Source organism: Rhynchophorus ferrugineus, unplaced genomic scaffold (assembly GCF_030347505.1).
Source record: "Rhynchophorus ferrugineus isolate W39M unplaced genomic scaffold, kcgeb_rfMv2 rfM3, whole genome shotgun sequence".
Lineage (NCBI taxonomy): Eukaryota > Metazoa > Arthropoda > Insecta > Coleoptera > Curculionidae > Rhynchophorus > Rhynchophorus ferrugineus.
The window spans coordinates 56,524,443-56,539,769 of record NW_027472582.1 but is presented as its reverse complement, the minus strand read 5'-3'; the positions used below and the strand labels follow the sequence as shown (position 1 = coordinate 56,539,769).

The following is a 15,327-nucleotide window of genomic DNA, read 5'->3' as shown; positions in this document are numbered from 1 at the left end:
TACAATATTATTCGTATCTTTATTAGAATATTATACATTAACATATTCTATGAATCGAATAAATTAAATCAGCCATCATTGTGTTTTATTTTGGTTAGGGGTTCGCTACTTTTGTCTTTGGTACTATTCCACCACTGTACCTTGGCTGATCCAAAAATCATAAATACCGAGGATGTTGTTGTTATCACAATTGCCATTATAATGAATATATGACGCCATAAAAATATATCGCTCTAAAATGGAGAATTATTTTATTAAATTTGACGGTTTGAAAAATATGATGGACTTACTAAATCAGTAACGATATATGGTACGAATAATGGTCCCGTCGTTGCGATACCCATGGAGAAAGAATTTTCGATTCCCAATAATGCCCCAGCGTGATTTGGCGTTAAATCGACGTGATTAATATAACCGCTATACAAGAACAATCCATTCAAACCTGATATTAAATTAAGCAATACTATAGCGAGTGTGATTTGGTCTTTCGACATATATGCTAGCCAAACTAATAATATGGAGGGTATGATCGATGCTATAACAAAATTTTATTTAATAATAATATAACTCTAAGAAAGGAATTTTTGTTATACCAAGAAAATGGAAAAATCTTCTACAATTCATCAATGACACGAACTCTTTGTGAATGATGTAGTCGCACAGAGGCGCCGAAACAGTTTGTATTATCAGCTGAGTAAATTGTGGTGTTGACGACACTAAGCCATTCTTTAAAAATAATTTAATTAGAATAAAATATTACGGTACTTTTTATATTAGAATGAATAGCTTCTCGCTGTTTTTGTTTACAGTTAGTGGAAAATTCTAACATTTCCAATAAGTGTAAACTATTTTATTTTTATATTAGTTTAGCAGCCATCCAATCATCGATCCATTTTCGTACATCTTCAGCATTTCGAAACCGCGTGCTAGCCAAGGCATGCTGCATCGATCTTAGCAAGTGGTGATCATATCATATAATACGTAATCTACACCACGATCCACACAATCATTCCAGCGCCGCTTTAACGGTTCATTGCCACTTTTGTAGAACGATTTATCTTTTGCCTCAAAATAGACATGTCACCAGTTTCTGTCTACTCAAATGACGATCGTTTTGATTCCGGAGTAAAGTGATGGATCCATGGGTCATAATGGATGAAACTATGTCGACTCAAAAATTCTGGTTTGTTACGTTTAAACATGACTAATCACTGCTCAGAATCATTAACACATTCTTGTTTTTGGTCAACAGTGAGCTAACGCGGCACTCACTTTGAACAGAGCTTTCTCATACTGAAATTCTCATGCAATATAAAACTAACACGTTCTTTTGATATTTTTATGATTTTAGTTAACTCAGCAACTTCACTTTTCGATTATTCAGTACGATTTTGTGGATTTAAAAAAAATGTTTTCTGGTGTTACCACCTCATTCGGACGTTCATTACGTTCTGCATCATCGGTGTCTCCATAACACCTTTGAACTCAACAAACCACCGTTTTATTTTTTCTGTTGGAGCGGATCCTTATAACACTTTTCAAGCCATTGCTTCGCTTGAACGATATTTTTCCCATCAAGAAACAGTGTAAAATTAAAACACGAAATTGTTTTTGATCAATCGTTTGAAAATAACAAAAGTACTGTCACTCTTAGTACAAGAACTCATAAACTTATGAAAAAGCGGTGAATGCAATAAAACCAGCGCCATCTATGTGTTAGACTCGGAACATTTCAGCCCTGTCTAACAAGAGGATGACGTTACTTGCAGTGACGTCGTTAGATATCTGCTGACATTAACAGTTTCATTTAGTTTTTGCGGCTCGTAATACAATATACCTTGTTGATTGATCATCATGAATATTTTGTTTCGGTGTTGATGAGGATGTTTCTCCCTAACTAACCCCTAGCCTCTTGCACCTGCCTTTGTTGTAGTAGATTCACTTTGCATCGCTAGTCACAATACGCTATAGAAAACTCTTCTTTTTTGCCTGTCAAGCTATTAAACCGCGATGGGGAAACGATTCAAAATGATATTTTCAGGTAATTTCTATGGTAGCCATTTTCCCTATTTTTTGCTCTTTCCTATGACATCTAAACGTCTGTAAACAGTTGAATCATCAACTGCTAAGCTGTTTAAAAATTCTTTGGGAGTTTGAGCTGAGTTTTGGCCCAGTAAGCCTTGGAATTCATTGTTTTTGTTTCACAATTAAACTTTTTTGGCCCTTGAGGCCGTACTTTGCCATCGACATAAAAACTGCCACTACCATTACCACATGACTGAGCAGCTTCAACATAAGTTTCTGAAAGTTTTTCATTGGGTAGCAAATTTGTTCAAAAACAAAAGTAATGAATGTGAACACTGAATAACTCAATAATGCTAAATAAAAAATGTTATTTGAATGAATTAGCTCATTGATTGAAGAAAACAATTACAGGTAGTAATTTATAAGCATCATAAATCAGATCATTAGAAATGATGAATTTTTGAAATGAAAAATGAGGAAGTTAACGTTTCAGTTTAAACCATTATAAATTGGAAGTTGAGAAGTTTCAACTGTGCATTTGTTTAGATCTGCTAGCTGTAGTTAAGCTACATTAGAAGAAGAACAATCGCCCTCGCACCATCTATTGGTTGCTTAATTGTAGATATTTTTCAATGATCCTTGGTGCGCTCAAAAAATTACAACTATTGATTTATGCATAACAATTTCAGTCACGTGAACCTTCTCACAACCTGGTTAACAAATTAGTCTAAATGTGTTAATGTTTTCTTTTTGATCTGGCCTAAAACCAGGCATGACCTACACCCGATCGCGGAGACTTGCCCTGTGTGCCTCTGGACTTACTAATACACTAAATCGAAACCGCCTCACAGTTGACCCCACTAAACGGGCAGCCGTTATTGGGTACGAGGACCCGGCAAAAAAAGAGACTAACTATTGATTCGCCAACTATTGAATTGACTAACTATTGTTTGTGACGGATGAGGTCGTTGCAGTCTGGAAAAAGAGGAGATTAGCGGTGACGCGGCGCTAAGCTTCCAGTATGTGGGCCAACTCGCGAACAAGCGCGTTTTTAGAAGAACTTGAGCTGACTTGTTGTTTGTGGAAGGATTGAGATATGAAGTGATTGATTTCTGGAGTGTCAGTTTTTCTATAAATTTGATTATTTCTGACAAACCATGGAGCGTTTAAGATTCCCCTGAGGAGCTTATTTTGTAAAACTTGAAGCCGTTTCACCTGGTTGGGTGTAACAAATTTGAAGTAGACATTAGATCCATAGAGGAGAATGGACCGAATTAACATCTTGTAAAACAAGCATTTCATGGATATGGGAAGTCTGCTAGAAGGGCAGTTCAGAGAAGATCGCAGTTTTGCTATCCCCGAACCTTTCTGGATTGCTTTGTGGATTTGGGAATACCAACCGAACCGTCAGTCGAAGTGAAGGCCTAGGTACGTGACGTCATCCAGAAATGGAATTGTTGCGGTGTCGATCTTAAGTTGCGAGATGCACAGTGCGTAACGCTTCTTATAGAAATTTATGGCGTGGGTTTTCAGGGGGTTGATTTGCAAGCTACAGAATTTGAACCACTTAACCGCATGATCGAGCTGCTTATGTAAACGTCCTTGAATGGCATCCTCGAGTTCGGATCTGAAATAAAAAGTTAAATAGCCGGGGCCAGTGACAATTTTTGAGGTACGCCAGCGTCGTTTGATCTTCGACTGGAAAGAGTTTTCCTGATCTTGACCTGGAAAGATCTGTTCGAGAGATAGGACTTGATGAAAGCGCATACGTATTTTGTAATCAAACCGTCGTGCCAGACCTTGTCAAAAGCTTTGGTTAGGTCCAGGTGGACTGCTCCAAGGTTTTTAAGTTGGTCAAGATCGTGATGGATGTGTGCGGCCAGATGGGAAGCCTGATGAACGGATGAATGTGAGCGCGAAAGCTGAATTGTGCATCAGAAATCACTTTGTTTTCCTTTGTAAGAGAAAGGCATTGAGAAGGCTGATGGGCTTGTAGTCAGATGGAGATTATTTTGTTTTTTTTTGGGAATAACCGAGGTATGAATTCGTGTGTACTGTTGACGCAAAAGTTAGACCAAATCTAAATTGTCTAAAGCAGCCATAATAGTTCAGTTATTATATCCCTGCAACATGCTCTGTAACACTATTACCACTTTTACTTTGAAAGCACTAATACTACTAAAGACTCAACTACTCAACCTCATTGTTAAATAGTCATTCTTTAAAGAGGCAAACATGATCTATCATCGCGGTAAAAACATAATAATAATACACTACATGTTGCAAAACTCGTGAAAATATCCTCCGTATTTCTACCTATATTCAACATTTCATTCAACATCCCGCAAAAAAAAACAGCGAGAAAGTATTCTAAAGTAATTGAAAGCTCTTATACATTATTTTACGTTACAATATACACTTACCATATTAATATCTAGGCCTAGAGCTTTACTCAAATACATAGGTATATCTAAATCGATGATACTAGTAGCCCAAGCATTTCCCATATTTCCTATTATAAGTGCCCAAACAGGTACTGAACTCATCATGGCTTTAATAGGAATACTTTTTGATTTCTAAAATTTTTGAGGAGCAGCATTAATTTCTTGTTTGTGATCAAAATATAGTAAGATGTCAAAATTGTAGTATTATTAATTAGTTTTGCCGAATGTAGAAATAAGTTCTCACTGAAACTTTATATAGAGAAACGGTACCATGAATTTTATTCAAAGTGTTGACCAAACAGCATACGAATTTTGAATAGGAAAAATCATCGTCTATTGAAGATACTCAATTTTTGATTTAGTAAATGTGGTGATTGAACCGTTGAAGTACCTACAACACATATAATCAAGTAATGTCGTGCTGAAAGAAATAAAGATGCGTGTTTTATTGAATGTATCTCATCCTGAATGGTCGTACCAATTATTGTTGGTATTATTTCCCACTGATGTAGACAATATAGTGGATTCAATTTTCATCTCCTATGATGATTCGATGCAAAAACGCCATCTGCCTTTGAAATACTAGTAGTTTTTATGTGAAAACACATGTTTGTTGAGTCACTCCCAAAGTTTTGCCGAACTTCTTTTGAGTTTGGTATGAATTTTGGCTCAGTAGCGTATCCAACTCAGAGTCTGGCCAACTTGTCTACCATAGCGTTTTTTTCACGGTGTTTTTATTTGCGAAATGACACATACTGATTACTCGAAGGAAATCATAACACGATTTAATATTAGTTGCGTCATTTTTTGTGAATCTTTCATAACTTGTTTTTACACCGCATACTAGAACATCGTTTGCGTAAGCTCTTCACCTCAAGAGGTCGGAAATATCGGTGTTGATAACTGTTGATATTTTCATCATGATGACACACCTTCTTTCTCACATGGCGGTGATACAAGATTTTACGTTTGTAATAATTTTTCATTTAGTTTTTAATGTTTACGAGAATGTCATCAATAGCTCAACTATACAATACATCAACTATTCAGAACGTTATAAAAATCCTTGGAATAAACGTATTATACCCAAGAAAGATTACTTTGAAAGGGATAAAATTATTTTGAAAAAATAAATAACCTGGTTGTGATTTATTCCGAAAGTCTTATTATTTTTTGATCTCAGCATTATATCACTCCCGACAAATAAATTAAGTATTAACTGAGATTGTTAAGATAATAAATTGAATGGTAATCATAGTACTTACCTTAGAATTGTCTTTGTTATCTAAAGAGTGTTGAATGTGATTTTTCTCAATGATACTTATCCGAGGATGTTTTGCTGGAGATTCGAAACCGAAAAAGTGCCAAACAATGCACCACGCAATACCCAAAACGCTGAAACTATAAAAAACTGAAGGCCAACCCAGCCAACTAGATGATAGGTAGCCTGTTATAACCATTGCTAATATTACTCCAAAACGTGCTCCTTAAATGTTATGGGTTTATTGCTGCCTTACTAGACGTTAAGAAGTATATTTACCAGAAAATATTAAAAAGGCCAGTTTTGATCTTTCCTTAACTGGAACCCACGTACCTAAAATAGTATAACAAGCAGGATAACTAAAACCTTGTGTCAGTCCTTGAATCATCCTAAAAAGTTTTTAATATTAAATCTTTTTATTATAAGACACTGACATATTATAAGACTGCTGACAAAAATGTTACATATTTATTATGGTAACTTTTTTTAAAAATTTTAACTTATATCCGTGCAATAGTAAGGTGGTTATTATGAACTCCCACCCCAACCCATTTAAGTTTAATGAATAACACTTATCTAGATTTATAAAATTGTTTCCATCCAAGATTTATCACTGCTATATAATTATTTTGCTGAGGGGATAATTAGTTAGTGTGCTTTGCCGATATAAAACATTTTTTTGTTTGGCTTTGTAAGGAGACATAGCTAATGTATTATGTGTTTCAGTTAGGTGATAATTGACTGTACGAGTTCGTGTAAAAATAGTAGAAGAAAAAACTTTTACAAACAACGAGTGCAATTTCGCAAAAATTGTGATTTTTGGTTGAGAAATTTTGTTAAATTGAATACAGGCTGTTATATTCATAACACCACTAAAAAGTATTCATCCATATTGGTCATGACTGTGTTTCATTATAAAATGCATTCTGTTTCACTACATCAACCACTGTACCACACACTGGACATATCATGACGTTAAATAACATTTACAAAATTGTCAGACAAGTTTTAAGTAAATCTAGCATATTTTTCTATAGTTATGGGTATTTTCCAAGAAATATTTATAACTCTTACCGAAAACATACCACGCCTATTGAACCAAAGTGTGCTGCACAGATGGGAATAAGAGCAAAAGCAAAACAATTGATTATCATAGTAATCAGTAAAACTCTTTTAAATCCAAATAATCTGAAGACATAACCAGAAAATAGTTGAAGAAGAACATATGTCCAATAAAACGAAGATAATATGATATCAATATCTTTCCAATCATAAATCTACAACAAACATTGAGTGCAAGTAAATAGAATGTGAATTTTTTATTGAACATATACTCACAGGTATGTTTGGGTTCTTTGAACTTCTCTCTGTCATTGCTACCACGGCTATGGAAAGCGAATTTCGCGTAAGACATATCACCAATAAATAGAAAAAGAATATTGTCGCCTGAATATAGCGATATCCAAATTTCGGCACTAAAAGATACTCTTTTGATATTCTTACAATTTATATTCAATATTTAAACTTACCTTGTTCGTCGACTTTTTTACTTTCATCTTTACAGTCGAAATCCATAGCAATCCTAGCAATAATGCAAATTGGTTTTAATAAAATAAAATTGAATAGACGCAATCGTTATTCTAGAAAAAAAAATAACGTTCATACATTTCATACATGAGTATTTCGTAGTATTTTAAAATTTGAAGGGCTTTATCTTGGCCACATGTGGACTATACGAACGATTGACGAAAAGTGTCTCCGAACATGAGTAGGCAATATTGAGTGGCTATCCATATCTCCAAACTGCGATTAACATATTGTAGGTATATTTATCAGTTTAAACTTCATAATATGATGTAATTCAATTTACTCACTGAATACTCATTTAACAAATATTATGCAGGATTACACTTATACTATTACATGTCGGAATACAACAATAACTAATTTATATGGAGTGGAGAGAGAATATTATCTAGAAGCTATAAGAAAAGAAATTAAAATATTACAAAATAATTTTTATATGTATGATTTTATTTATGTATAAGTATTACTAAAAATACCCCTTTAGTTAATGGATATTTTGATTTGAAACATCAATCAGTTTGTTACATATCGATGTGCTTTAGATTAAATATATTTCATTGGTAAATAATTTAAACATGTATAATAATTCTACTATGAATAGTCATTGCACATAAATGTCATGTTTTTATCTGATTATGGATGACCTAAATTTTTGAAATGTGCATCTATAATACAGGCTGTAACTATTATTTTCTTCGGTAATAATGCATTTTGAATTAGTAATTAAATTAAATTTCATTAGTGTTTTTGAATGAAACCTTGTTTAACCAAGGCATTTTGAAAGTTATGATGACTCACTAGTCATTGATCATAGTATACAATATTATATTCATATATAATGAAAAAGTAAATTAAAAATTAGCCGTTTAAATACTTTAAAAACTTAAATATAAACTTTCAGTTGTTATATTTTACTTTGTTATTTATTAATTATTGGTCTATTATTATATGTAGAATATTATCTTTTTACTGCAAAAGTAATATCGCATTTAAAAGTTGATTTCATTGAAACATGTTTATATTTATTACTGAACTGAATAGCGTTCTATGATCCCCACTGCTTTCACTGGAAAAAATGCATACAAAAAATAATTCGTAGTACAAATGTACGTGAACAATAGAATGTACAAAAATTCAGATACAGTAATTAAATAAAAGACGGCTTGGTAGATGCAGTGGTTGCACGGGACAATCTTTCTACCGCCGCCAAAGTCACGAGTTTGATTCCCATTAGGATATGGATATATTTTGTTTCATAATATTTTAAAATGTGAAAGTTCATGACAAGGGAAAAATCCAATAGGGAACAAATATATAAGCTAGGTAAGATTTGATATCTTCTACGATGGTCTTTGAGCTGATTACTCCCAAAATTAGAATATAAAAATAACAACAAATAAAACACGGACATATTAAAATAGAATTTATTAAAAATATATTTTTACATAATAATAATAAAATTTAAATTTATAAACTACACAAAAAATAATATTTAAGTTAATATTAAAATTAAATTCATCAATAGTATAACATCTAAATTTCATTTAATGGTTCGAATCTAAAATCTAATATAATAAGAAATTTGTTTAGAAATCGTGGATTTTTCTCAATTACAGTTTCAACATAACCCATTATAAATTAGAATAAATATATTTATAGTTATGTAATAGTTTGAAGTCAATAGAATAGAACATTTTTATTTATTTTTGATTAAACACCATCTCATCAAACACAACCAACGACTATTAACAAGATTTTCATTCATTTAACATATCAGCTTCTCCATTTTCTGTACCTTACACACCAAGATAAAATTGTTAAAACAATCTATCTCAAATTAAGGCAGAATAATAAATAGTTGCATTTTTTTAGACTTAAATAGAATGGTACTAACTACATTCAATGCAAGAAAATGGATGAAAATTGTATTGTTATTATCAAAAGACAAATACTTAGTGTGTTAATATGTGCATGATTAGTTTAGATCTCTAGAATTGTAATTAACATGATTATTCTTAATTTCCAAATCAATTTAAGCAGATTGTTTAATTTGATCTATTTTGTTGCTTGTAAATTGATTCAAATAACTAAAGCAAATATAATACTAATTTGTCTTTTGTTTAATTCACTCAACATGGACAGAGGTTTGTTTCCTCTATATATATAACTAATAATACCTTGTTAAAAAGGGTTTTAAAACTTCATTAATATAAATCACAGATTTGTAGTTGAGGGAAAGATTAATCATCCTAACAATATAACACATTATCTCATCAATTAAAATATATAGTAAAACTTAGTATAAATAGGTATATTACAATTTTTACAAGCACTATCAAATTCCTTAAAACTCCCCTGAACATTTTTTCAATATATATATATATAATATTAATACATAATTGATTTTGAGTCAAAACTTTTTATATTAGTTAATTACATCTATTAAATATATATTCTATCTCTTTCCCTCCAAAATCTCTTTCTAAAAGAAATATTTAAATTACTAAACATAAGGCTGATCATATTCCTATCACTGTGTCCTTTCATAACTGTGGTGAAATAGAAACATTTTTGTAGACAGCTAATCCTAATTAATTGATGATTTGTTGTTTAAGAGTTTCTGGCCCGATCAAGCATTTCAGCTAGGAATGAGTCTAATGTTACCTCATTATTTAATCTAAAAATAAAAATATATATTTGGTAATATATGATTGCAAAAATATTGATGAAACTCTATACGCATTACCCCGATCAAAAAATAATAAGACTTGGAATAAAACGGAAACGGATTATTCATTTCCGTTTAATCCCCCTCGAAAAAAATGAATGTATGTAGACGTTTTCCTTTAGTATTCGAAACAATTGTTGAATTCAATACCTGGGATAGCTTTTAAAGTTCTGTTATTTGGTTTTAATTTCAGTCAACCGACACAGACGAAGTGGTTTTTAGAATTCAGGAAATAACCTGAAGTTAGTTATTAATCACGCCAATAAGATAGTTGAGGAATGTGTGTTGCATTTCTGCTAAAAAAGTAGACCATAATCAATGTACTGAACTGTTATTACGACTTTTTGAAGCGAATAGTTGCACGCAACGGACATATGACAATATTCACTGATAATATTCCTGTTGGCAGTTTGATTCCGCGGAGAGAATTCATAACATCACAATCTTATTATTCTTTTGATCGGTATATTAAGCAATAATTGATGAAACATGATAATAAAATTTTTATATTGGGGTTTAAAAGTAATTATTAATTTATTTTAAAAAATGGCAAAAAATACCATTAAAAATATTATTCATTTGTTTTCTCTTATTTTTCTGATAGTTTTTAATTCCCATGTCGGTTAGACCCAAGGTTCCATCTATTATTAATGACAAGATGTGTTGTTTGGTCAAATCATATGGAAGCACAAAGTGTCTTCAAATGAGTCTTCAGAGATTTTGAAGTTTCCAAATATTGTTACATTGCATATTCATTTTCTAGATTCTCTACTTGTTCTACTTGTGGTTTCATTCAGTTTAAAAACTGATAAAAGACATCTAACTAATCCCATGTTCAACACAAAGTAGAAGCTTTAAGTAATATACATTTGGCTTTCATTGGCGGCTTTGTATGGCTTTAAAACTTAAGTAGTATATCTTACTTTACATAATTGTATTAATTCTTATAAGAAAAAGCACCAAAAACAACAATATAACGTAATTTTATTTAATACATTTAGAGTTCAAGTTATATTTCAACTGTTTTATGAAACCAGTTCTGTCTATTAATTGATACATACCCATATATAAATAAATAATTCTGACATTTAAGCCCAATGGAACGCAGCACTGGCAACCGCAGCAAAAGTTTGGCGAATCGTCCTGTTTCAGATGGGTATGTGTTTCGTACATATTCCTCCATTACTTCATACACCTTTTCGCGAAGAATGTTGACGTCCTCTTTACAAACTAGGCCACGTAATTCTAAAATGGCACAAATTATTGATCACAATATCACTGATCACTGGATAGTTTCATAAATTATGATATACCTGGATTGAGCAGGATAACTGCGCGAAGGCAAGCCAACTCCGTTTTATCGACTCTAATTTCTCGAAATTTGCCTATAAAATCCTGTATCCACTCATAGATATTTTCTATGCCGATATTGGGTGACGTTGTTCTGCAAGAGATTATAAGTATTACTAATAATATTGTCATTAGATTATAAGTGACTTACTTGTCAATAGTTATTCCAGTTGCCAAGACGATGCAGTTTTCTGCGTTTAATGAACGATGTGCTAATGCGATTATGTGTAATTCATTCCAACTGTGCTTTAAGAGCATTATTTGATCCTGCAGGTTTAGTGCAGTAAAGTGGGGCAGTAACTTGGCCCATTCTAGCAAATGCCGTAAATGATCAGTGGATGCTTGTCGAATGTTATTATAGATGTTCTGAAAAAAGATTACGTTCGCTTTAATCGCAATATCAAAGTTAAATTTCGATTTATTATTATGGATAATTACTATTTATACAGAAGTAATTATAATGTTATTCTACAAGTATTTTTGATTTACATACATCCTTCATTTACTTAAACATTGTAAGTTTCAGGTTATTGCAGACCACTAAATTTACAAGATAATTTGCTTTGTATGATTTTAAATTATGGTCATTAGTTCTGGTGTTACTATCCTTATATATATATATATATATATATATATATATATATATATATATATATATATAACCATATTTAAATAATTACAACTAATTTAATGTGACGTCTTGGTAATATCGAGTCGAAGACCAATGAATACAAAGCAGCTTTGACGAGTTGTATTTGGCTTGGTCCACAAACTCCATAAACAGAAATTACTATTTATTTAGTTTCTTTAATACATTGGGTGAACACATTATAAAACATCAAATGTAGATTTGCAAATTAATAACAATAAAAGGCAGATAATTAGTTTAAAAAATTAGAAATACGAAAGATGATCTATTATAACACATAGCTACCATAACAATATAAACTATAATAATGAAAAATATAGGTATAAGAAATGGTAAAATTATGTTGATCTTTAGACGGTAATAATAGTAGTTTCTTTTCAAAGAAAATAATATAAGACATATCTCGGTATAATATTAGAACTACCTGGCTTCTTTGTGTAGACGTATCATATAGATTTGACAGCTCCCCCTTCAGAAAATATATTCACCCTATTAGTAGTGTTATTCAATTATGAGTTATATAATCGAAATATTTGATATATTTTTACATTACATGCACATTTTTTACTTAATTATAAGAGAACTAAAAAAAACAAGCAAATAGAAAAAATATAAAGTTAGTTAAAGATATAATCTAACAGGGTAATAATAATCCCTGAGGCTAAATATTACACACCTTGAAGTTTAAGGTGGCTACATAGCTATAATAATAAATAAAAATAACAAAAGAATAAAAATAAAGCTATTACTATAAATATTTTTCGTAAGAGAACAAATAGAAACCAGAAACACAATTTCCTTCTATTACAAACAAGAAAATTAATAATAATTTACTATGAAATTTACTTAATTATTTTAATATCTTCTCTATCTGCAGCCCAGATGTAAAATGAACCAAACCAGTAGTATTTACATTAAGCAATATTTTCTCATTTAATAAACTAATCTGTATGGCTAAATTGCCAGTCCCATCGAATAACATAGTCTGACAAGGTCGCCGGTGCATTGACGCCCAAAACGCAAACAAATGCATCAGAGAGCATCGTTTATTAGTTGTTTGATTATTTGGATGGGCCATGATACAAGACGCTGTATAAACAAACAGACAGACGGAATTTACCGTTTCGATTTTGTCTGTTCGAACTTCGTTGCCTTTTTTTATTCCTAAAAAACATTGAAACTGTCTGGAAAATAATGTGCGAATTCTGTTGGAATCCTGCCCATCAATTATTCTTTTCTGGTATCATGAATCATGCAAGAACTGTTCAGATAATCCGAACAACAAAGGCAAAGTGTGTGAACGGATTTCCAGTTTTACTCTGTTTTATTATTGATATTGGTATATAAAATTCTAATTTCCAATGATATGTATAATAAATATATAGTTAATTACTATTATTAAAAGTCAAAATAAGTTATAATGATACCATTTTGAACTTATACAATACTTTATGGAATCATGGAAAACTGGGTTATTATTATCGGTTGATTATCCGCGACAAGCATAAATAAGATGAGCTGATTTGGACAAATTCAGTATCAGACCTCTCGTCCTGAAGAAACAATTTTTATTGTTTGTGAATCACCACCTAGTTTTACTCAATAGACCATAAAATAGACAAAGTCTTCAATATGGATTCCAATAGTTTATATGCGAGCAACTGCTAAGTTTTAAGTCATAGAATGAGACTGTTATAAAATTAATATATTGAGAAGACTACATAAGACTTGAAAAATGAACAAGTGATTTTAGAGTAAACATATTCCTTACATGTGAGTTTTCTATATTATCCTAGTCATGCTAGATGGGTTTAGAAAGGTATTTATTTTGTCAACATGTATTATCAGGTTATTGTTCAACCCTCAAAATAAATGTAATACTAGTGAGTATTATTTCTTATAGCTAATCAAAATATCTTGAAACTACATCAAACTTTTGAAGCCGATTTTTACAGTGTTAATAAAAACTATAGAAATTAATACAGAAAATATTATATCATATTAAATCTATCCTGCCTGATAAACTGCCTTCTTGGGGTAATAGCAATTTTAATGTGTCAATTCAAAATAGGAAGAAAATATATAATACCCAGTAGCCTAATTAAAACAATATATTAATTATTAAAATTAAATAGCATTGAAAAACTTTTGTTTTTTTTTGTTAACGTTTTTTATCATTGAATATGTAACATATAATTCTAAAACCATTCTCATGAAATATTCTAAAAGAGTTCAAGTTTTCTAAACTGTAATAAAAATAGAAAATATTTAATAAAATATAAATAAAAACAAAATGTACACGTTTGTCAGCTAATTGGACCTTACTTTACCGAACATTTCAATTAACTAATCATAATATAATTTAATTTTAAATGCTATTTCTCATGATTGTACTCAAGAGTTTTTTGCAGTTTCATTTATTTCTTTAATATCCTTTTACGGTTTTCTTCAGTGACATAATTTATATCATTAAAACTCAACTAAATATAATATAAATAAACTTTAAATCTAGTACTTCTTATGAGTGATATTATTTTGGCAGTTTCATTTATTTCTCTAACATAATCTTACAGCTTACCTCCAATGACATATTTTCAACACGTCTTTCTGCCTCTACTATCCTTTCCAGTGGCATGTCCACTTGCATACTTGACGTAGATTCTACTTCCGAAGTGTCTTTATCTTTTGTTCTTTGTCTTTCTTCTTGTACCGCTTCTCGTTTCATTCCCATGGCCAAACATTTTTGATATCGACAATACTGACATCTAAAAATATGATTTGTTTATAGTAGTTAAATTAATAATATTAATGGAATATTAAGTGCACAAATAAGTCAGGCCATTAATAAATTATGTTAAAATTTTTAAAAGATGAAAAGGCGGCTTTGGCGAAATTATTTTTTTTAATGGATCAAAATTCGATATTAATAGATGCCTCTAAATGGGAAATTCATACCTGTTTCTCTGCCTTTTATCGATGATGCAATTCTTTTCTTCTCTACAGGCATACGATAAATCCTTTCTTACGGTTCGCTTGAAGAATCCTTTGCATCCCTCGCAGCTGTAAAAGAAAATTTACAATTATTGATATTATAATTTAAAATAGTATATCAGCATTAATTATTTATTTATATAAACATGTTTAAAGCTATTTAATAATAATAAAAATTTTACCAAAAACAACCAAAATTACTAATTAACTGATATTTCTTATTAACTAAAACCGAAATATTTAATGCAAAAATTGATTTGCAAATGTAATTCATTATAGATTTTAATAATCA

The 15,327-nt window shown here is 30.9% G+C and overlaps 2 protein-coding genes across 14 annotated transcripts in view; both read right to left on the bottom strand.

Annotated features, from left to right (window-relative positions):
* On the bottom strand, nucleotides 1-7,448 carry LOC143194234 (putative inorganic phosphate cotransporter). Its single transcript, XM_076400873.1, has 9 exons — nucleotides 7,260-7,448; nucleotides 7,069-7,205; nucleotides 6,805-7,007; nucleotides 6,010-6,119; nucleotides 5,735-5,955; nucleotides 4,449-4,601; nucleotides 594-726; nucleotides 291-535; nucleotides 1-233 (listed from the first exon to the last, which is right to left on the bottom strand). Exons 1-9 carry the CDS (start codon nucleotides 7,303-7,305, stop codon nucleotides 69-71), a joined length of 1,413 nt encoding a protein of 470 aa, XP_076256988.1. The 5' UTR covers nucleotides 7,306-7,448; the 3' UTR covers nucleotides 1-68.
* A 1,279-nt stretch (nucleotides 7,449-8,727) lies between these two features.
* The window catches only part of usp (retinoid X receptor ultraspiracle), a 93,556-nt gene continuing 86,956 nt past the window's right edge, over nucleotides 8,728-15,327 (bottom strand). For all 13 annotated transcript variants that reach the window (XM_076400889.1, XM_076400888.1, XM_076400887.1 and 10 more), the window contains 6 exons: nucleotides 15,000-15,104; nucleotides 14,623-14,809; nucleotides 11,547-11,761; nucleotides 11,359-11,489; nucleotides 11,107-11,290; nucleotides 8,728-9,994 (listed from right to left, as the gene is read on the bottom strand). In XM_076400889.1, the coding sequence (XP_076257004.1) occupies nucleotides 9,928-9,994; nucleotides 11,107-11,290; nucleotides 11,359-11,489; nucleotides 11,547-11,761; nucleotides 14,623-14,809; nucleotides 15,000-15,104 (889 nt within the window). In that variant the 3' untranslated portion in view covers nucleotides 8,728-9,927. The remainder of the gene's footprint in view (nucleotides 9,995-11,106; nucleotides 11,291-11,358; nucleotides 11,490-11,546; nucleotides 11,762-14,622; nucleotides 14,810-14,999; nucleotides 15,105-15,327) is intronic.

Coding starts and splice junctions, on each gene's coding strand:
- LOC143194234 (XM_076400873.1), bottom strand. CDS start 7,305: ATGGATTTCGACTGTAAAGATGAAAGTAAAAAAGTCGACGAACAAG. Junction 7,206..7,259: donor TAAAAAAGTCGACGAACAAG/GTAAGTTTAAAT, acceptor AGTATCTTTTAG/TGCCGAAATTTGGATATCGC. Junction 5,956..6,009: donor GGCCTTTTTAATATTTTCTG/GTAAATATACTT, acceptor ATAACATTTAAG/GAGCACGTTTTGGAGTAATA.